The 22,244-nt window shown below is 37.2% G+C and overlaps 1 protein-coding gene across 50 annotated transcripts in view; it reads left to right on the top strand.

Annotated features, from left to right (window-relative positions):
* Positions 1 to 22,244, top strand: part of SOX6 (SRY-box transcription factor 6) — a 770,159-nt gene that overhangs the window by 688,077 nt on the left and 59,838 nt on the right. For all 50 annotated transcript variants that reach the window (XM_063783828.1, XM_063783833.1, XM_063783834.1 and 47 more), the window contains one exon: positions 2,357 to 2,544. In XM_063783828.1, the coding sequence (XP_063639898.1) occupies positions 2,357 to 2,544 (188 nt within the window). The remainder of the gene's footprint in view (positions 1 to 2,356; positions 2,545 to 22,244) is intronic.

The following is a 22,244-nucleotide window of genomic DNA, read 5'->3' as shown; positions in this document are numbered from 1 at the left end:
AGTTTCCTAGTATTACTAGCTCATAGGTTATTATGAGGATTAAAACAGAAAAATGCATATTAAATGCCTAGTGCAGTTTAGAACCTAGAAGGCATACAATTTAAAAAGACTAGAATGAATGATTATCAATACATGTACATATATAAGTGGGATGAAACAATAAATGTGAAAGCAGTTGTCAGTAAGACAGTGCCGAATAAGCATTAACATTATTGTTACTATACTCTTTGTTTGGAAATTAAGTCTCTTAATTTGTTATACTCTTTGGAAATTAAGAGACTTAATTTCCAAACAGACACAGATTTAAAGATTAAAGGGACAAGACCTAGCATTTCTTCAGATTACCTTCCTTGTATTATTGAGTCCTGAAGTCTAAAATGCTTATTTCAATAGATAAAATAATGTATAAGAATAGCCATTAACAGCTTAAAAAACATTCTTGCCTACTTTATCTGATTTGATGTTTCACAATAATCTTATGAGTTAGATAGTATATTATTACGCTCATTGTACAAATACATACATTGTGGTTCTTACAGGTAGAATGAGTTGCCCACACTCCTGCAGCTGTTAATTAGCAGAAACAGGACTCAAGTGTTCTTTTTGTAAACTCACAGTTAGAATATTTGCTAAATTGTGCTGAGTCTAAGTGAATCTTCTGATAGTGAGATGTTAATCTTCCTCAATGAATTTTGGAATATTGGATCTCTACAGGAGCATATTCTCATTTTGAGTAAGGATGTCTTTTTTGGGACCTGAAAGTTTTCATGCCAAGTTAGTGATATCCATATAGAAGATAGAATTAAATCATTTCCAGCATGTGAATATGAATGCCCCTTGGCCGGATTTTTGGAAGTTGTGAGATGAGGGAAGAAAGCCAACAAGAAGATAAATTATAGAGTTGACCTTGAAATAGCCCTCCTAGAATTCACTCTGAAATTGTTTGGAAAGCATTTATTTGCTGTCCTGAGTATCATGAGGGACAGAGATGACTGAGTCACAGGCCCTGCTTTTATGGAACTCTACTCAGCAGAGCATATTTCTTAGATCATGAGCTAGAAATGGGCTGAAGTAATAGCACCTGTGTTTGAACAGCACTCTCGTCCAGGTGATATTGGATAGAGATGTCCTTTTTACCAGAAAGGCTCCAAAATAAAAGCTGTGGGACCAAAAAGTGACTAACTTAAAAAAAAAAATTCCATGGATAGCTTGGGAATTTTTTCCAAACTCAAATGCATATGCACATGCATTGTACACATCAGACATCCAGTATGAGCTTGATTCTACACTCATTTCTTCTGTCCTGCCTATGTGAGATGTATACACACACACACACACACACACACACACACACACGCTATGAAATGATTATACGAGCCCTCAAGCAAGTGGATCACACTAACATTTGTCACAGCAGATGAAACCTATCATCAAAAAATTGCCCTCTTTTTGTCTAAAATTGGAAAATCTTATTCAAAGTATTCATTTTACCCACAGTAAAATGCAAGATATCGTTGGAAATAAGTCAGTTTAATATTGAAGATTTTCCTTCTGTCTTGCTTGAAATACACTGGAAATAAATATTTATTCTCACTTTTTTTTTGAAGTTTTGTAGTTATGCGAAAACCAGTCCCACACATATCGCCTCATTGTCATGAAGAGAGGGAGCTGATCACAGTGGGTGTTAGAGCTGGGGGTGGGGAATGGGTTGTCATTCTCTTGGTAAATAACTGAGGCAGCCTGATGAGAAGAATGCTTCATTAACCAGCCAGCAACTGGGGTACTGGAGAGTACGGTGAATTCCTTCCGCCCCCTCTTTCCTGCAGTGGACATATGAACACACAGATACAGATATCACTAAAGTACACATGTGGCCTCACAGATTTTTTAATTTTTTCTGCGGGCCAGAAATGACTGTGTTGTATTATCACAGCAACTATAATGGGTAGCCTGGACAAACATCTCTGCCTCCTGCCCACTCCTCAACCCCTTCCTCCCCATAATTTCCCCACAGAAGAGGCAGCATTGTACACCAGTTGTACATACAGGCAGAGCAAATACCTTCCCCCAATATGTATACAATTGGAGTCTAGGAACTGTAGTCTGTGAGGAGGTGGGTAGACAGAATCCAGGTAGGCTGGAGTGCTGGGGTTTTCTCCAAGGGCTAAAAGAACCCAGCACAGCTTGGTTGCCCTGGCTCTGTGTTCTATGTATATTATCGTATAGTTTAAAAAATAGCAAATGTGCACCCCTTCCTTGTTCAGAGAATGCAGCTTTCTACAGGGGAGGGGATAGTAGTAGTACTTTTTAGGAGTCTGACCTCACAAGCGTCTAATAATGCATCCTGTGTATGCAGATATCCTATCTAGTCTCAACTCCCCTGCCCTTTTTGGGGATCAGGATACAGTGATGAAAGCCATTCAGGAGGCGCGGAAGATGCGAGAGCAGATCCAGCGGGAGCAACAGCAGCAACAGCCACATGGTGTTGACGGGAAACTGTCCTCCATAAATAATATGGGGCTGAACAACTGCAGGAATGAAAAGGTAAAACTGCTTCCTTGTGTCACTGGATCTGCTAGACTTATTGGCTCACTCTCATCTGGTTCTTTCCAGGCTCCCAGGTATCAACCTGCAGCCATAGATTTGGGCTTCCAGCTTGAGGGCTGTCTTGTACTTTACTGAAATCTGTCATGTAGCATCTGTAAGCATTATTGTTGATTAACAAATACGCCCTTTCCCACCCAGTGTAAGTTGCCTCCCAACCTACCTGCCTATTGGTGTTTTTCTGTCACATTCTGAAATAGATGTATCTTAAAATAAAGGAGATATATGATGTTATTAGAATAAAAGTAGAGTACCAGAATATTTAAAAAGGAAGACACATATGTGTTTACAATGAAGACTAATATGTTACCATGACTCACCATTAAATGTAATACTAAACTTGCTGTCAACCAGGACAAAAAAATGAAGCAAAACAAAGCAATTTGCAAATTGCATTCATTTGGTTTTTGATCCAGCAAATTATTTATTGTTTATTCTATGATGGACTCTGTTCTAGGCACTGGAGATACAGCAGTGAGCAAATCTGACAAAGATACCTGCTTTCCTAGAGCTTATATTCTAATAGGAGAACACAGACAATGAAGAAATAAACAATTAAATAGAAAATGTAATGGCAGGAAGTCAATAAATGCCGTGAGAAAAAAATAGAAGCAAGTTAAAGGAATAGGGTGTTATAGGGCTGGCATGTTTGATGAAGTGGTAAGGACTCTCTGAGGAAGTGACATTGACATCTGAATGAAGCAACAGTCCAGGCCGTATGAAAGGCAGGAGCAGGGGCATTCCAGGCACTGGGAATGATGAACATGCAGGCCCTTGGAGGATTAGACCAACACCAAGGAGGCCAGTGTGGCAGGAATGGCACAAGAGACGGCACAGCCGGGGATCATAAAGTAAAAGTGATTGGCTGGGCAGAGCTTATTATTACCTGGTACACCCTGGAAAGGCTTTTCATTTTATTCTGAGTGTGATGGGAATCTCTAGACTGATTTTGTCCAGGACATTGACATGATCTGATTTACATATAAAAGGATCATTCTGCCTACTGTAGAAGATTGGACTATATTGGAGGTTAAGAATGGAAACAGGGAGACTGGTTGAGAGGCTATTAGTAGACTGGGTGAAAAATTCTGATTATCTGATAGAAGGGTACTAATCTGATCATGGGGGCTCTACCCTCATAACCTCATCTAAACCTAATTACCTCCCAAAGTCCCACCTCCAGTGACCATCACATTGCAGATTGGGGATTCAAGATAAGGGATTCTGAGGGGACACAAAAATTATCTCCATAGTACCCTATATTGTTGAATTTGTATTATCTGTTGAAGTTCAAACTTAGACACTATTAACTTCAAATTCTACAGATTAATTTTAAGTATTTCTCATTGACTTTTTAAATTCATTTGGGAGGGAAAAGTCTGAAGTTTAAAAGGATAAAACTTTATTTTGCTTTGGAACACACGGGAGAGGGATGAGAGATGAGGTTAAGATAGATACATAGATGATAGATAGATAGATAGATAGATAAATTTGAACTTGACCTAAAACATATCACACTGAATATAACTGAGTCCCAGAAGGTAAGCTGCAAAATTGTTTCAATGGAACCAGAAAACCCTGGTTTCCAAGTTGAAGGGAGCTGTTTTCTCAGTAGACAACCTTACTGGGGTTGAATTTGGGGCATGGGAAAAGTTCATTAGTAGGGATGTTGTGTTCATGAGCTCTCCTTAACATGATCTCTCTCCTGCATAATGTTACTGTTTTGCACATATATTTTGTGATTCTTGTAGGCTTTGTTTAGTATCTAGAATCAGTATCTATGATTGCTTGCTAGATTAGTTCAAGTCAGAAGAATAAATGAAGGACAGCACTAATGGATTCCTGTGATGGTAGCTTTGGCTTTCTTATAATCAAAATATCAGTCTTAATTTTATGGGGTTCCATGGGGCACTACTTTTTCTTCTGAGCATCAGATTTTCTTCTGAGCCAAAGAGGGTAAATATTAATGTATAATGTGCAATTAAACTGGAAAATGAATTATGACAAATTCAGTTTAAGTCTCTTCAAAGTTATTCACGTTGGAATAATCTGTTTCCTTAAATATAAGATCTATCCATTAGATTTATGAATTTGTTCTTTGTAGCTCATAATACAGTTGTAGGTAATTTTTTGTGGTGTTGCTGACATAAAACCTTATAATTTATTAAGCATACCTCTTCTCTCCCTCATTTGGACACTCTTTGCAGAGGAATGTGGCACAGATTTGGGTTTCCTGGGAAACAGGTCATGAGATGAAGATCAGCATGCAGGTTTATTAGGGAGTGCTTTTAGAATTGCTAAGGGAAGGGAGAAGACAAAAGCCTGTACAGCATAGTGAGACCCCATCTCTAAAAAATAAACAAGTTTTAATTTTTTTAAAAAAACCCAGGACTGTGCAGAGGGAGAGGTTGTACTCTGGTGCAGTCTCAACTAGGGTCTCTAGCAACCTCATAGGAAGCTTCCAGGCTGCCACGGCCATTCAGAATTGTCCTAAGTTGGGGTGAGAGTGTGAGCTTTTGTACCCCTGCATCAACCAGTCATTGGATAAGTGACGCCATGGGAAGAGGACATGACCTTGAGTGAGGTGACTCTCTCCAGCTAAGGCAATGCTGAAGAGGGCCGACAGCCAAGGGCTAGCTACCAACAACATTTCCAGCAGCTGAGGGAATAAATCTTCCAGTCCTGAAGCAGGGGGGGATCTGTGCTGCACATCAGTGTCCACTGTAGCTTGTTACATTTAGTAATATTAGATGTGTACAAGACAGTCTTTGTATATATCATAAATGTGGGCCAACACTTACTAACAGGCATAGGGATGCTTATGTCTTTACAGTACTTATAGAATCATATATGTGTCCATATGATTACACGTTTACTCATGATGGGTCTCACTGTATTGGGTAAATCCCTATTTTGGCACTTTAAAATGAAACATTATTGACTTGATTGGCCAGAACGGCACCAGTGGAGTCATTGTCGACTGTGTCGATGTGTCACGGGGTATTTAGGATCTGTTAAATATATACATTGTAGGGACAATAGACTGTAATGGCACCTTATGAGCTATTCTACTCCATCATTTCAACATAGCTTCTGTGCATGAATTGTCAGTGTCCTGCCAGCAGATGTCTAAGTTACCGCCCTGGGTTGTAGCTTTCCACACAAAGAACACCAGCCATCTTCACCCCAGTCTAAGTACCAGTGCAATTAGATCATACTATAGCCTAATTGCTTACCAAATTTTGTTGTTTTGACATCTCTAAGATAGAGAGTATTTTAGTCATGACAATACATAACAGAATTTTAATTAGGCTGCTTCTAAGTCTCCTCAGAGCTAAGCTAAGGGCATCTGGCAAGAAGACAGGCAAGGCAGGGTGGGCCTTTTTAATGAAGGGGTAGATGTTAAAGTATGTTCTGTAACCCTCTGACCTTCTTGATGTTTGAATGCTGACTCAGTGAAAGCATTGGTTGGAATGCTTTCCTGCGTAGGTATTATGTGAGCCAGTAGACTGATTACCTACTGATCACAACTGCACATGAAAAGTCAGATTACACATCTGTACACATGTGTCCTGAGCTGCTATTCACTTCCTTATCTGGGAATCACTTGAGAAAAATACTTGACCTCATCAGGTGTCAAAGTGAGCTACAGTGGACACTATTATCACACTTTACTTGCCTCTGAAGTATATGGGTAGAATTAAAACCGTAGAGTAAAAGAATTGGAGGGAGCATTACATTTGATCAAGTTCAATCACTTCGATTTGCATATGGGAAAACTGAAACCTAGAGAGAGAAAAGGACTTACCCACAGTCATAGTGTATTTGTAGCAGGACAGAAATTAAATCTCAGCTTTCCTGATTCCTAGTTAATTGTATTTCCACTTATAGAACAATACCAGATTCATTTATTAATTTCCTATGATATCTTACATTTTACATTGGCAATCTCAAAGCTTTGATGAAATAAAGCAGGTAATAAATAAAAACAGCGAAGCAGAAAAGCATTTAGCTCCCTGCTTTCTCTATACTTGTCACCTTCTATCTGGGTAGGGTATTCTTTCCTGCCATGGTGTCCGTTGCTGCTGGCGCTGGAAAGCTACCAGTCAGGAAATAGAGGATTGAATGGTGCTGGTATAGACAAAGAAACGAAAGAGGTGGCTAGACCAGCAGCAGTCATAGAAAGACAGACTACATGTAGATTACAAAGAACATGGATTTTAGAGTTGATTAATCCTGGGTCTCAGTTCTCCCTGTGCTATTTTCTAACTGTGTTACTTAAGTAAATTATTTAACCTCTCTGAGTCTCAATGATCATTTCTATAAAATGGAGATAATTACCATTTTCTTGAAGGGATGTTTTGAAGAAAAGCATATGTACAGCATATAGCTTGCTCAGAAGATGCTCAATTAATATCATATTCTTTCTCACTTTCAGATGGCAGGCAGCTTGTCAAATCTGTTGTTTAGTTTTTAAATTTTTCTTTCTTTGATACTCTCCACTGGTGAATGAGTCAACCTATTGGTCCTTGGATCCAAAATGTCTTAAAAGAGAAAAAAAGGCTAGTTAGATTCTAACAGGCAGCTTCTTACAAAGTCAGGATATGCATATTTCTTTTTCATTTTTGGAGTAACTTGTATAAACTAGCTACCTGCTAGGATCTGGCTAAAGCCAACATGATAATAATACTCAAATTTGATTATGTTAGTGTGCTAGGGAGCTTTTGTTCCTACTTATTTAATGTATTCTTTAATATGTTTCCACAAAAGCAGAATTTTAATCTATAATTTTTTTAGAAAAGCTTGACCTGATTCTTGATAGCTATTTACATTTCTTATACCCAAATGATATTTTTCAGTGAATTAAATAGGAAAACAATATCTAATCATTGGGGCACTTTATTTAAGAATCCATTGTTCATTTTTTGAAAGTGTAGATTCTTGCATTTCACCCATATGTTTCAAAAATATCAGAATAGTACATCAGTATTACACTGATGTAATACTGCCCCCTTTTATTGGAAAAGAAAAACATACTGGACATCTTCTGCTTCGCATTGTCAATTACCATAGCTCCTTGTTATTCATACAATTGATTCAGGTATTCATTATTGCATGACAGGATAAATTTAGACAGAGGATCAATATAGCTGTACAGCAGTAAGTGAAAGGGGCTTGTGAGAAAATTATTTAGCAAAGTGTGTTGGGAATGAATGAGCTCCTTCTATAGCTCACAGACTAGTGAGGTTTGGTTGTTTTCAAAGGCATCTATAGTCCTAATTAATCAGGATTGTCATTTTTGTGAGCAGTTGACTAACATGTTTGTGTTGCTTTTCTATGTTAACCTATTCTCAAGACAACAACTTGTACTATGAAGAATGCGGGGCACATTAGAGATTTTTGCAGTAAGGGAAGAAATTCTAATTGTAATTCTCATTTGCAAAGCAGAGCAGTAGTCACTGTTTAAAAAACATTTGTGTACTACTCCTTCTTTATGTCACGACAATGAATATTTTTATACTGCTTTCTATGCTCCAAATATATTATTACATATATATTCGCTCTTAAACCTTTCCAAATTCAGGGATGTCGGTATTACTGTCCTTGTTTCACAGATGAAGAAAGTAAGACCAGCTCTGGATCACTTTACTCCAGCATTTCCTTTCCATCATCTCATTTGTTCCCTACATCTCTGTGAGATTGATAGCGCAATTTTACTTAAAATCTAAAACAAGACACACATCTGAGTTTCAAACATCAATTTAATGAAGTGAATGCTAAAATTATGAGCTAAAGAAGTCTATCTAGATATATGTGCTTCATACATATTTCTTTGAAATGAATAGCTATATTTATACTTGCGATAGTGTTTTTTTAAAAGAACATACACAGATCAAAAGTGCTATAAAATTAGAGAAAAGCAAGGTAAGTTTTATTAATGTTGGATTTTACATTTGAACTAATAACATTGGGCAACTATGAAGTTCTGTATGTAGGCTCCTGGCTGAATGTAATCATTAAGTTCTTTTTCTTTCTGTTGTCAGGACTACTTGATTGGTTGCCTAGCTACTAGCTTAAAAGGCCAAACTCATAAAAAACAACAACAAACTTGTTTGGCTCTTTTCTTCTCTGTACTTTAAACAGGAAAAAAATGGTGAGAATTTATATATAAGTGTACAAGTTCAAGATCCTTCCTAGGGATAGGTGTGGGTGTAGGAATAAATATAAAGCCTTGAGTTTTATTTACACATGTTTTAGTCAAAAGGCCACATCTAGTTAATGTATCTCTCAATGAAATGGCTAAAATTCGATATATTCAGTGAATAATGTTGCATACATTCTGTGAAAGAGTTGTGGTTTTGTTATGTATGGAGCAAACTTACTAATTATGAGGATTTTATAGACCTAACCTCCCATGATGGCAGGTAGTTTCTAATCCTTAATCCTTCTAGATCTAATCTCTTCTAGATGTAATCTCTTAATCCTTCCAGACCAGCTGTTCTCAACTTTTTTGGTCTCAGGGGCCTTTTCCACTCTTAAAAATTATCAAAGATCCTGAAGAGTTTTGATTTATGTGGGACTTATCAACCAATATTTGTCTTATTAAATAGTAAAACTAAAACATCAAAAAATATTTAAGATAACAATAACAAATCAATTAGATAGTAATATAAATACCATTTTTTAGTATTAACTATATTTTCAAAGTAAAAAAATAGAAGAATGGTTTTGCTTTACATTTTCATGAATCTCTTTAATGTCTGATTTATTAGAATACTGCTTGATTCTGGTATCTGCTTTTGCATCCAAATTGTATCATTGTCATGTAGTTTCTGGAAATCTCCATCGTACATTCAAGAGAGAATAAGAATGAATAAGGCAAACAATGTCTTAGAGTTATTATGGAAATAGTTTTGATCTAGTGGACCCTCTAAAAGGGTCTTTGAGATTACCAAGGTGATACTTTGAATATATGCTATTCTAGATCATGTAATACATACACCTGCATTATGTGTTTTAATTGTATTCACCTTAACCTTAATAACAGTTTTCACTGATCAAACACAGTAAAAGTTTAGAATTGACCGATGGCTTTGTTCTGTTTTAATTAAGGAGCAAAACAGAACAGTTGTACTATTTGTGTTTATACGCTGCCTTGATGTAAAAAGAATTTTGGGTGGTTTGCAGTGATACGTGCAGTAAAACAACATAAAAACTAAATAGAGAGGAGATTGTGGGAAATAAAAATTAAGGATAGGAAAATAAGGTAAGTAGGGTAAAGCTGAGATAAGTGAAGTGCACAAAAATTCTTGTCATACATATTTACCTAATTGCTAAAGGAGGGCCACAGACTCGATTGTGAGCTTCCTGGTAACCAGGCAAAAAGGAAATGTGTTACAACAGCCACAGTATTTCTACAACATAAACAAAACAGCTTCTCAGAAGAGACATAGGTCTTCTCTGGGTACTCACAAAAGCTTCAGACATACCTAAGATTGTACCTATAACATTCCTATTCAGTTTGAGAACTCAGTAATTTTGCAGGGCTATTTCTTAACAGATCTTTCATTTATCTTTTAGATGCATTTTTACCTACAGTTATTTGCCTTAGTTTAGGTAATGTGACTGACATTGAATACTTGTTTGCAGCACTTTATTCCACAGACACACTTTTTTTCAATTTCATTCCATTTGTATTAAGTACTTACTATATACAAAGCATAGTATTAGACATGTGAAGTGGAAAGATAACCAGGGTTCAATACTGGCTTTATCACTGTTATGCTAATATCTCAGAGCTTAAGTTTCCCAATCTATAAAAATATCAGGATTTGAGAATTAAATGATTTAATATTCAACCTCCTAATAAAATATCTTCTGTACAAATTGGACATTTAATAAATTCTTACTCCCTTCCTCCCTCTTTCCCAGTCTTCTTTTCCTCTCTCTCCCACCTTTCCACCTTCCCTTCTTTTTTTCTTTCCTTCCTACTTTTCAATCCATTTAATTAAGGTTGTTGATAAGAGCAAAGGCTTTGGAGTTAGATGGCCCTAACATCTCCATCTGAGAAATGCTATTAATTTGCATAGTTTCTGTGCACAAGGGTTTGTTATGATGATTCAGTAAAGTACAATCATCCATCAATACTCTTGGAGAATTGGTCCAGGACCCCACCTCCCCACCCTGCAGATCCCAAAATTCCTGGATGCTCAAGACTCTTATATAAAATGGCATAGTATTTGCATATAACCTAGGCACATCCTCCCATATTCCTTAAATCATCTCTAGATTACTTATAATACCTAACACAACATAAATGCTATGTCAATAGTTGTTGCATTCTTTTTATTTCTATTATTTGTATTGTTATTTTTAATTTAAAAATTTTTTAAATATTTTCCTTCCAAAATTGGTTGACCTCTCAGATATGGAACTCATGGATATGAAAGGCCTGCTATAATCAACATAAGTGGCCTCATTCAGAACCTGACACATAATTGGTAGAAGAGCAGGCTGAAAGAGATGGTTGTCATGGCTAGCTTAAGTTTTATCCTTGTAGATAATTGCGAGCCATTGTAGGTGTTTGTGGATGGGGCACATTTAATCTAAACTACATTTTAAGAAGAATATGATGGTGGCAGTTTAAATAAAGAATGGGCGAGACCTTTAGAGAGATGTGCAAGAGCGAAGAGAGCATGTGTTTTGGAGTCAGAGTGACCGGGGCTTCAGATTCTGCTTCCACAACTCACAGGTCTGTGACTTCCTTGAGCCTTGGTGTCCTTATCTGTGATTAATAACACTTAGTTCCCTGTGTTATTACAGGTTATATCAAAAAGCTATGAAACTATAAGCCAGGTACTCAGGATTATGCATTTAAAATCCATTTTCTTCTCTTGCAGCATTCCCAAGACCAGTTCTGTAGGTGGAACTCCATTTGAAATTTCTTTAAATTGGCCTTGGGCTCTTTTGCACTCCTGCCCTTCCTTAGCTTAGAAGCTGCCCTGTTGTTGTAGAAACAGGGCTTTTCCAGTGGAAAGACAACCAGTATGCAGAGGAAGGACATATCACAAGTTTAGTGTCAGGTGACTTAATGCTATGTCACCCCACATAAACAAATTAATTTCTGAAGAATCCCCAACCTCCAAATTAAATCAGATCCATCTAGGTGGCCTTTAGAATCCACTTGTTGTACTAAACATTTTTTAAATATCTGAGTTGCAGAAAGAAATCAAAGCACATGTTGTCAGGAATTTTTTAGTTATTTTTAAAAGAGCACATTAAAGAAAATATATATAGTTATGATTATCATCAAAACAAATATTAAGTTTGAAGTCATTTGATTGTGGGACAAATTTTAAATACAAAATTGAGACCATTTAAGTGACAAATTATATTTTTAAAAGTCTGCTAAAACTTGAACATTTAAAGTTGGGTTCAGTTTAAAATGCAACTTTAGAAAGGCTGAGTAGATTCTAAGCTGTTTTCCTAAGTTTTCACAAAACTTCTCAAGACAATGCAAGCTGCCTCCTAAGTCTAACAAAGAATCTGTCTAAATTCTTATTTTTAGATTCCTCAGAGAAGCATACGTGATCACTTGAAAACACACTGTGTTGTTTTACTGTGTGCCTGCCTTTAGGAAACTGGGTCCATCTGGATTTTTCTGAGCTAAGAGGAGGGTGCTCTGCTTAAAAGCTATCTGAACTTTCTGCAGACTTTGACATCCCATTTCATGGATGTTGGCTCTGGTATATCCTGAAGATTTTCCTCAGAGATCTTTGCCCTTGGGAATTCGGGATCTAATGTGTGCTCTGTCTAAAAATCTCTTAATCAATTTCTATTCTTACAGAATCATAACTCGTCCACATTATCTCTAGTCCAGTGATGATGATAGATCTTTTCCCTTTAGAGATATGAAATATGAACTTCTTTGTTTTTGTAGTAGTATAGTAAAAATTCATATATTCAGCACTCTCTCAACAGAAAGACCATTAGTCAGCACTTCTTCATCACACTATAAGAAGAGTTGAATCAGGCCGGGTGCAGTGGCTCACACCTGTAATTCCAGCTCTTTTGGAGGCCAAGGCGGGTGGATCACCTGAGGTCGGGAGTTTGAGACCAGCCTGACTAACATGGAGAAACCCTGCATCTACTAAAAATACAAAATGAGCCGGGCCTAGTGGCGCATGCCTGTAATCCCAGCTACTCGGGAGGCTGAGGCAGGAAAATTGCTTGAACCTAGGAGGCGGAGGTTGCGGTGAGCAGAGGTCATGCCATTGCACTCTAGCCTGGGCAACAAGAGCGAAACTCCATCTCAAAAGAGAAACAAAAAAAGGAAAAAAAAAAGAGTTGAATCAGAGCTAAAAGAGCCCTTAGAGATCATTTAGTACAGCCGCTCATTTTATAGATGAAGAAACAGAAGTGAAGTGATTGCCCAAATCCAGCCACAGGGTGTTACTGAGACTGAGACCAGTCCTCTGTCTCTCTGGCACTCAGTCCTGTGTGCTTTCCAGATTCTGCTCTAATGTTCACGGTCCTAAGATGCTTATGGTGGTGACCCTAAGGCATCATATGGTCTCAAAGTGCTAAATTCAGTCTTAGTGCTGCTTATGTTGTTCTATACTATCATCCTTGCTAATAGAGATAAGTATGGAATATATTGTATCTGATAGCTTCACTAATCAGAGTGTAGGTTAAATAGAACATTACATTTCCTAGACATGCCTGGCGCATAGTAGGCACTAAATATAATATTAATTGATTTAAGTTGATGCCAGTAACACAATTTTCTGTAACTATATTTTGTATAAATATTTAGTTCCCTAAAGATCAATTTTTAAAAATAGATTTCATTAAGTGTTCTTAGTAATAGATGAGGTGGATAATACTTTAACTTTTTCTTTTCCTAAGAGGCTTTCTTTGCTTGTGGCAGTTTTAAGAACATAATAATAACAATCACTAAAATGTCAGTGTTTTAAATTGTTTGCAAAGCATTTCACACATTTATTAATTAAAGTTAATTCTAGCAAACATCCTAAGAAATGGAATTTTTATTATTCCTCTTCTACAGATGAGTATGAGGTTCAAAGAGCTCAAATCATTTTCCTACATTCACACAGTTAATATTGAACTTGAGAGACTTCAAAGTTTTTTGTTTTGAATCCCATATTCTGTCTGCAATAACAGACGGACTTCACCTTCTTCCCCCAAACCTATCCCTGCCCATGTGTCCTGATGCGCCTTGAAAAGAAGGTCACACATTATATATGGCTGTACATGAGTTTGTGTGTGCATGTGACTGCACTATGCGTGTAACTCTGTGAGTGTTCATGTGAGCAAACTTTGTGAGTGTTCATGTCTTTCTCATTGTGGGTATAAATCTATATGTGAGTCTGTCTCTGTGAGTCTGTTCCTTGTGTGTGTATGTGCATTTATTTTGCCTGTTTTTCCATAGGTCTGTTTGTATCTATAGAAGTGGGTACCTGCTGTGCGTCTGTCTATCCGACTATGCATCTGTAGTGTGTCTGTGTATTTGTCAGTATCTCTTTGTGTCTGTGTGTCTATCTCAGTGTGCACCTCTCTGCATTTGTATGTCTGTAGGTATGTCTGGGTCCATGTCTATGTCTGTCTCTGAATCTGTATGTCTGTCTGTGTCAGTTGACCTGGGTGTATATGTGAGACGGTCTGTATGACAGTGTATGTGTGTTGTCTGTATAAGTCTTCGTGTATGTGTTCTACTCCCTAGTATATAGTAATATACTATTACTATAGTAATAGTGCTGGGTATTACTATACTTGATTATTTTCATTTTCAGCTGGTTGGCCTAGGGCTGTGAATAGAGAGTATATGTGAAAACTTTGCACATGGATGTACTTTATATATTCTTTACATCACTGATTCCCTCTCAGCATTGTCTTAAATCTGGTTGTCAAAAATGTGCCATTGAGAGCAGTCTGGCAGAAGTTTACTTTTAGCTAAGATCCAGTTTGCAATCTTTGACATTTGCAACTAAGATTAGAATTTCCCAAAGTGCTGTCTTCCCACTATGGATGGAAATGCTTGATTTTATTTTTAGTGCAACCCTGATTTGCCCTTTATATCTTTTTATAAATAATGTCAACAGCATTGGTTCTGAAATAACACAAAGGGTGTCTTGTAAAATGCATTGCGCAATGGCCTTAGTTCTCATATCTTCTAGGTTGCAGTAGTCCCCTGTAGTTCTCAACAAAGGAGATCATTTGAATTGTTATCTTCCCATATTGAGAGTCAACATAATTTTTAAAAAAAGAAACCATATATTTGGGGTTCTCTTGCCTATGTTGAGATTAAAATATCAACAATTAAATTAGTATCCATTTTCTTATCTGTAAAATGGGGGCAAGAAGACAAACCTCATCTCTAGTTCAAAGAAACATTTTAGTGAGCTCTTACATTTACAAAATCACATTGGTTTCTCAAGTCCTTTCTATTCTTCTAAGAACATGAGTTCTCTGCTTCTTTTTCTTTCCTTTTCCTTTCTTTTCTTTTCCTTTCTTTCTTTTTATTTATTTATTTTTTGTTTGTTTGTTTTGGAGACAGAATTTCGTTCTTGTTGCCCAGGCTGGAGTGCAATGGCACGATCTCGGCTCACCACAACCTCCACCTCCTAGGTTCAAGCAATTCTCCTATCTCAGCCGCCCCAGTAGCTGGAATTACAAGCACCTGCCATCACGCCCGGCTAATTTTTTGTATCTTTAGTAGAGTTGGGGTTTCACCATGTTGGCCAGGCTCGTCTCGAACTCCTGACCTCAGGTGATGCGCCTGCCTCAGCCTCCTAAATTGCTGGGATTACAGGTGTGAGCCACTGCGCCTGGCCGAGTTCTCTGATCTTAATAATACTCCTTCAAGGGAGGTTGGTAGCAAGTTTAGCCTTTCTTATTCCAGACCACCAATTTGATTGCCATGAAATGATTTCTCCAGGTCTAGGCAAACATCAGGAATGAAATAAAGAACAGGAGCCTTTGAAATCGGTCATGTCTAAATCCAAATCTCAGCTTCTCAGCCTAATTAATGATCAACAACATGTGTATTACTAGGTATGCCACCTGGGGCCTGTTACTTACTTTTCTGAGACTATGTTTACTCACTTGGGAGGTGGAAATGATGAACGTACTGTATAAGGTTGTGGAAAATATTAAATAAGATAATATATGTGAAGTAAGGTAGATGCAAATAAATATTCTTCTGGTTCCCTTATTGTTGTTTGCAACCACATGACGTCACAGAGCGTTAGGTAGGAAGTGCTCACCATTTGATGTATGGGTTATGTGTTAGGTGCTAGGGATTCAGGTAAATATTGACTGGTCTCTTTCTGACCTACAGGAGAGTGTAGTCTGGTAGTCTGATTTGGGAGATAAGACAGATCCATGAAAGGGAACCAGACAATAGAGGGCCTATGTGCCAAATGAGTGAATGAAAAGTGTCATAAGGCTAATTAAGCTAATGTAGATAAAAGGAGGCCGTCCTGATCAATCCCTTGGTGGAAAAAAAGTTCTGTAGAAGAGGAGAGACTTGAAATGCCCTCAAAGGAAGGACAGGCAGGCTGGAGTAGGTAGGCAGGAGTGTCTAGGCAGGGTCCTGGCATGAGTATGGATGGGGCATGTGTCTCTGCATATGGGGAATAATGGCTGGAGGACAGCTCAATCAAGAGAGAAGTGTACTCTGAGTTAGAGAGGGGCAGGATTCAGATGATGGAAGCCTTGAATGCCTGGCTAAGAAAGTTAACCCAGAGGCTGTATGTATGATTGTATGTATGATTGTGTATGTGTGAGAAAGAGAGAGAGAGAGAATAAAGAATAATGATGGTAGTGGTGGCTGAGGTAAATGGAGTGTATTTCTCCACATAGATAAACTTGGAGACAGTCAATCTGTTACACAATTACAGAAGCAACTAATAAGTTGCTCCCACTCTTCTCTCTGGGAGAAACCTCAGGGTGATATAGGATTGTAAATCTACATGAAAATTTGAAATAATTAACATAATTTATAGGCATTTGTGACTGATGAATTTTTAATACAAAAATCACATTTGATGTTCACAGAAATCCTGTGAGGTAAAGATTATTGATATCTTTTATTAGCCCCCATTATAGACTAACAAATTGAACAAAACCCTGAAAATTCATGCAGGTAACTCTAGGTTCAAATACCAGCTCTTCTCTATATAAATTCTATACTTTTTACTGCACCACACTGTTACCATTATTGGTAACTTGAAGGAAGAGCCCATGTCTTACACTTTGCTCTTCCCCTAACACTGAGCCTAAAATGCTCATTGATTGTGTGCTTGTGACTAGAGCCCAGACTTTGGAAGAAGTAGTTACTCTTATGGAGATGAAAATTTATTTTCATCTCTCTGCCCTTTTGAATGTGTCTGGCATTCCTCAGATAGAGTAAATTCATATTATAGGAGGGTTGCCTCTTACAAGGCCCTAGAATACTGAAGTCTGTTTCACTGTCTCAATTTGCTTGTCTCACTGCCACTTCCTCATCTGTCTTCTATTCTGGAGGTTGTGGATGCATCGCCCTCGGTCCACACTTCTTTGTCTCTGCCTCCTGGTATGTGTGAGAATAGATCTCTCTCCTTTCCTTTCTCCCTCCCTAACCTCCTTCCTACCCTCTCTTTCCATTTCTGCTCCCCCATTGCCCTTCCCTGTTCCCCTTCTTCCTCTTATTTTTCCACCCTCCCTCTCTCCTTCCTTCACTTCTCACTGCAATCTTACAGCCTACTGCAGTTAGGGTGCAGTCTCTGATCATTGATGATTTTTCTGCAAGTTCTTATAGTTACAGGAGGCAGCTGCTGCCTCTGCATTCTTCTATGGCAGGGCTCTAGTGTGTAATACCTGCATACCTACCTACCCTACTCCTGTGTCCTTGATAGCAGCACAGTTAACAGGAGCTCTTGGGTGTGCATCTCCAATGATAAGTCCTCTAAAGCCGCATAAGAATTAACCATATATGAAACAGTTGCACAGCCTAGGGGGGCTGAGAGACAACCAGTACACATTTATTCAGAATCGAATGCTGATTTCATTTATTTAAATGGCTGTGCAATGAAGTATTGGATTTGAATAGCTTCAGAAAGTTAAATTTATAAAATAAATACCAACTTGCAAAGCTTTGGAAGTGAACATGGATGCTGAGCTTCCTGATTTCATGTACCTAAAACTGAGTAAAGTTTGACAAATGAAGCTATGTGAATCGTAGAAGGAATTTAGTCTTGATGTTAAAGCTGGAGATCTGTCTTCTAGGCCTACATCTGAGTATCTGTGTCATCTTGGGGAAGTCTCTAAATCTTGTCGAGTCTCACTATGTTCTGTAAAATTAGGATGATTGTGCCTTACGAATGAGATAATATGCAGGAAAATACTTTACAATTTATAAGATGCTAATGGCCACAAAGTCTGACCATTTACCATATTTATTGTGTGAGGAGGAAGGGAACTGAGTCTGATTTCTGCCCAGAAGGGAAGCTTTATGCTGTGTGCCTCCTGCCTCCTGTTTCATTGGAATGAGGTAGACTCAAAGCTGCCTTAGGCTGATAGCATAAATAAGTAGCATGTCATCACTTTTTTTTCCATAAATAAAACACTTTTTGTTTATCATCTTTGTGGGTGGTGGTGAGAAGGAGAGGGTGTAGAAAGGAAGTGAAGTCTATTTCAAGCAAATCAGGTCGGTTGTACCAAATATCTCTGGCTCAAAGAATTAGCTGAGGACTGAGGATTAGCTAAATGTAGATGGATTTACTGATCAGCATAATACAATGAGATCAAAACACTATGAGTTAGTGAATTTCATGTGGTTTTGTACAAACTGGTTTTCCAGAATCATTTCCTCAAGTTTATATAATTTTAAAAGGTAACTTAATGAGCTAGAAATTTTCTATAGTTGGTATTTGAGGCAGTATTAAATATTGCTTTACCTTCAAGTAGAAACCATACTAAAGAGAAGTAAAGTTTGCAGTCAAATCAGCTTACACAGAAGGCAAACTATGTAACTGTTTAGAACAATAGACAATGAATTTTTAGAATTTTGTATTATTTTTAGTTGAAAAACTATAATTGTCAATGAATTTTAAAATAATTGAAAGTACAAGTGTGAGTGCTTCAAACATATTAATCTTCAAGGGAAGACTAATATTTCAAACCTAAGCATTTCTAAATAGATCATATTTATTCAAACCTAAGAGTTTCTAAATAGATCATATTTACACTAAGACTTTATTTGGTTTAAGCAATCTAATAATCCACCCCTTCATGTCACATTGCCAATTAGAGAACACAATGTACAACCTGAAGCCTTTTAAGTGACATTTTAATATTCAGATCCCGAAGCAGTCGAGAAGTTTGGCTCTCTAGAAGCAATTTTTCTTCTACTCCTTTGGTCATCACCTCAGTTATGCAAAATTAAAATTTTGATCATAACGCAAATTCAAATATGAGTTTTATTTAATCAGGGTGAAAAGCAGATTTACTCCTTTCCTAGGTTATACACTTCTTTGTGTCAAATATATGCAGTAGAGTTAAATAAGAGGTATATTATAAAAACTTTTGTAGCTTGTATAATTATTATATTCATGATCTTCTCTTAAGTCATTAATTGGTCTGAAAATGCCATTAAAAATTTTACAGAGATTTAAAAACTGCTAATTATAACATTCACTTGGGAAGTTATTTGTTCTATGAACAACTGCCTTTTTCCCTGAGACTGTTGAAATCCATTTTAGTTAATTCTCGTTAGACAATCGGTTTTTTTTTTTTTTTTTTTTTTTTTTTTGAGATGGAGTCTTGCTCTGTAGCCCAGGCTAGAGTTCAGTGGTTTGATCTCTGCTCATTGCAACCTCCGCCTTCCAGATTCAGGTGATTCTCCTGCCTCAGCCTCCCGAGTGCCTCGGATTACAGGAGCCCGCTACCACGCCCGGCTAATTTTTGTATTTGTAGTAGAGATGGGGTTTCACCATCTTGGCCAGGCTGGTCTCGAACTCCTGACCTTGTGATTCACCCGCCTCGGCCTCCCAAAGTGCTGGAATTACAGGCATGAGCCACCACGCCCGGCCCTCATTAGACAATCTTTAGGACTGAAGGAACTGTCTCTCGGTCTCACATCCTGCTTAGGCTAATTTTCCAAGTTTCTCCGTATCTGGGCAGAAGTGCTGTTATTCAAGCTGTAGGAATAAACATGTGCTTGTTTATTGAGCCCATGTCCTAGAGCCCTTGGAGATGTTTTTATTTCACTTAGAGATTTTAACCTGTGATCTAAGCATCATTTCTAATTCAGCGGGAAGGATTGTTTATGTTGAAGCACTTGCTTTTAGACCAGGAATTCAGAGTCCACATTTTAAAATATCTTACATTTTAGTTTTTGAGAAATAAAGTTGGTGCAGTCTCTACCCTTGCTGGTATGACCTACAATGTGCTGCATTTCAGTTTCTAATTTCTGAATGTGAAGATGACGAGCCTTGTTTTTTCCTAATGTAATGACAACAAACACAAAGCTCTACCCAAAATATACATTACATTGTAAATATTTCAAGTTTGTGCCAGTTAAGGACAGTTGTGAAGGACAGGTGATTTTTATTCTATTTACTTATTTATTTTCACCATTGTGGAAACAGTGGAAGGGAATAAAAGCACTCGCACCCATCCGCTCTGTTTGCTGGCTCTCTGATGACAAACGGCCGAGATGTGGAGAGCACATACCTCATTTACATCACATGCATAATGTACTCTATCTGGGATATTAGCTTCTCGGTCTTGTAGTGTTGCCTAACACACACAGTGATCAGCACATTTTTTGAGACTGCAATAATCAGAGGAATGTAACAGTGATGTGGGAACAAGAGGAAATAACATGGAATAATAATGTACCCATCATTGTTCTGTTGTCATCCCTCCTAGCCAGTTTGGTTTCCCTTAGAGCCTAACAAAAGCTTCATGAATTCAATGGAATAAAACATGGAACTGGGTGCAAAATTAATACATCTATTCCCAAGCTCCATATTCATAGAAAAAAGGAAAATATTGACTACATAGGGAACAGACTTTCCCTGAAAGCTTTGTGGATCTATGCATATGCTTATGTAATCTTCAAACAAGTTGTGCAGCCTTTTACAAATGTGTCTAGCCTCATTTAATCTCAAGTAAGCCTGTGGATACCACAAAGGAAAAAAAAAGAAAAAAAGTCAGATGTAGGAAATAAACTAAATCTTCAAAAATATGCAAAATATAAGTTCCCAATAAAATATTATCTGCTACATTAATTAGCAGGCTGTGTACAAAATTTATTCTTAGCATGCTAACCTCTTCATGGTTTGCACACATTGACTCAAATAATGTCAGAGCAGTTTTCACTCATATTGTTCAAGATTTTATCAAGAGTTCAGTCCTGCAAGTATTTTACAAAGTAGTTGCATGTTCCTGTTCTATAACTGCTTGCAGTATTCCCAAATAAGTCTTACACATGAGTTCAATAAATAATTGGAAGCCCAGATGTTTGAAACGGATATAGCAGATACACTGTAGCTGTATTGAAAATACAGCTCCTTTCCCTTTGTCCTCCCATCAACTTCACAGCATTGCACTCTGCCATTTTCAGTTCTCTTCTAATTAAATCTAGATGCGCGGTGAGCATGTCCGTGTTCCCACACGTGCCCCTCTCTCATATGCAGCACGTGGAGGCATCCTGTATTATTGTTGCTGACTTGAGACATTCCAGCAAGGAATTCTGCTTCTTCAAATTGAACCGTAGCATTCTTTGTCCCTTAAGCTCACCTCCTGATAAGGAAATTACTTATATTGAGACATGACTTACTGCTTCACATAGCAAAGAACTAAAAATTGGGTTTAAATTCCTGTCTTGAACTGAGCCTGACTCATTTCTGTGTCTCTCTATAGTACGAGTAAAGCAGGCTCTTGTCCTGTGTTTGATGAATAAAGTAAAAAAATTAGGTATCAGTAAATACTAAGAACATTCTTGAATTTGGTTTTAAAATATAGCTGCCTGATTTTCAGGACTTGAAAGAAATGTGTAGGAAATTTCATTTTATTTACTATACCTTTAGTTTATTAAATTTAACATTTTTGTTAATATATACTTCTCCATCCCTATGCAGTTTTTTACCTTATAACTAAAAATGATGATTTCTAACTTATATATCTTAGTTTTTCCCTCTTTGAATAATTATACTAATTCCTGCAAATGCTGTGACGTTATCAGAGAAAAGTTGTTTTATTTTTATTGTATTTTTTAAGAGATAGAAGAGTACTATCGTTACATTTGGGAATTCTTAATTTGTATCTTATTTAGTCTGGTGTGCAATGTGACACCAGTTAATTGTATGTTATTTTATGGTAACTACATGTTAACTCTGTTGGAAGTAATGGTAATTATACTGTAATTGATATCAGTTCTCCCACATCTTTGGAAAACCATACAATTAACACATATCCCCACAGTTGGACACTATCTTTTGTCTTTTGTAATGGTGCCATATTGGAGTACTGTTTTGAAAAGCGTTTCTAAATATTTTCTTCTTCTTTTAAACTCATTTTAAAAATTTCAATTTCAGAATTTTTTTTTAGTTTGTATGAAATGAAAACAGTTT

Source organism: Pan troglodytes, chromosome 9 (genome assembly GCF_028858775.2).
Source record: "Pan troglodytes isolate AG18354 chromosome 9, NHGRI_mPanTro3-v2.0_pri, whole genome shotgun sequence".
NCBI classification, from domain to species: Eukaryota; Metazoa; Chordata; class Mammalia; order Primates; family Hominidae; genus Pan; species Pan troglodytes.
The sequence above is the reverse complement of the archived record's forward strand: the minus strand, read 5'-3'. Positions and strand labels throughout refer to the sequence as shown.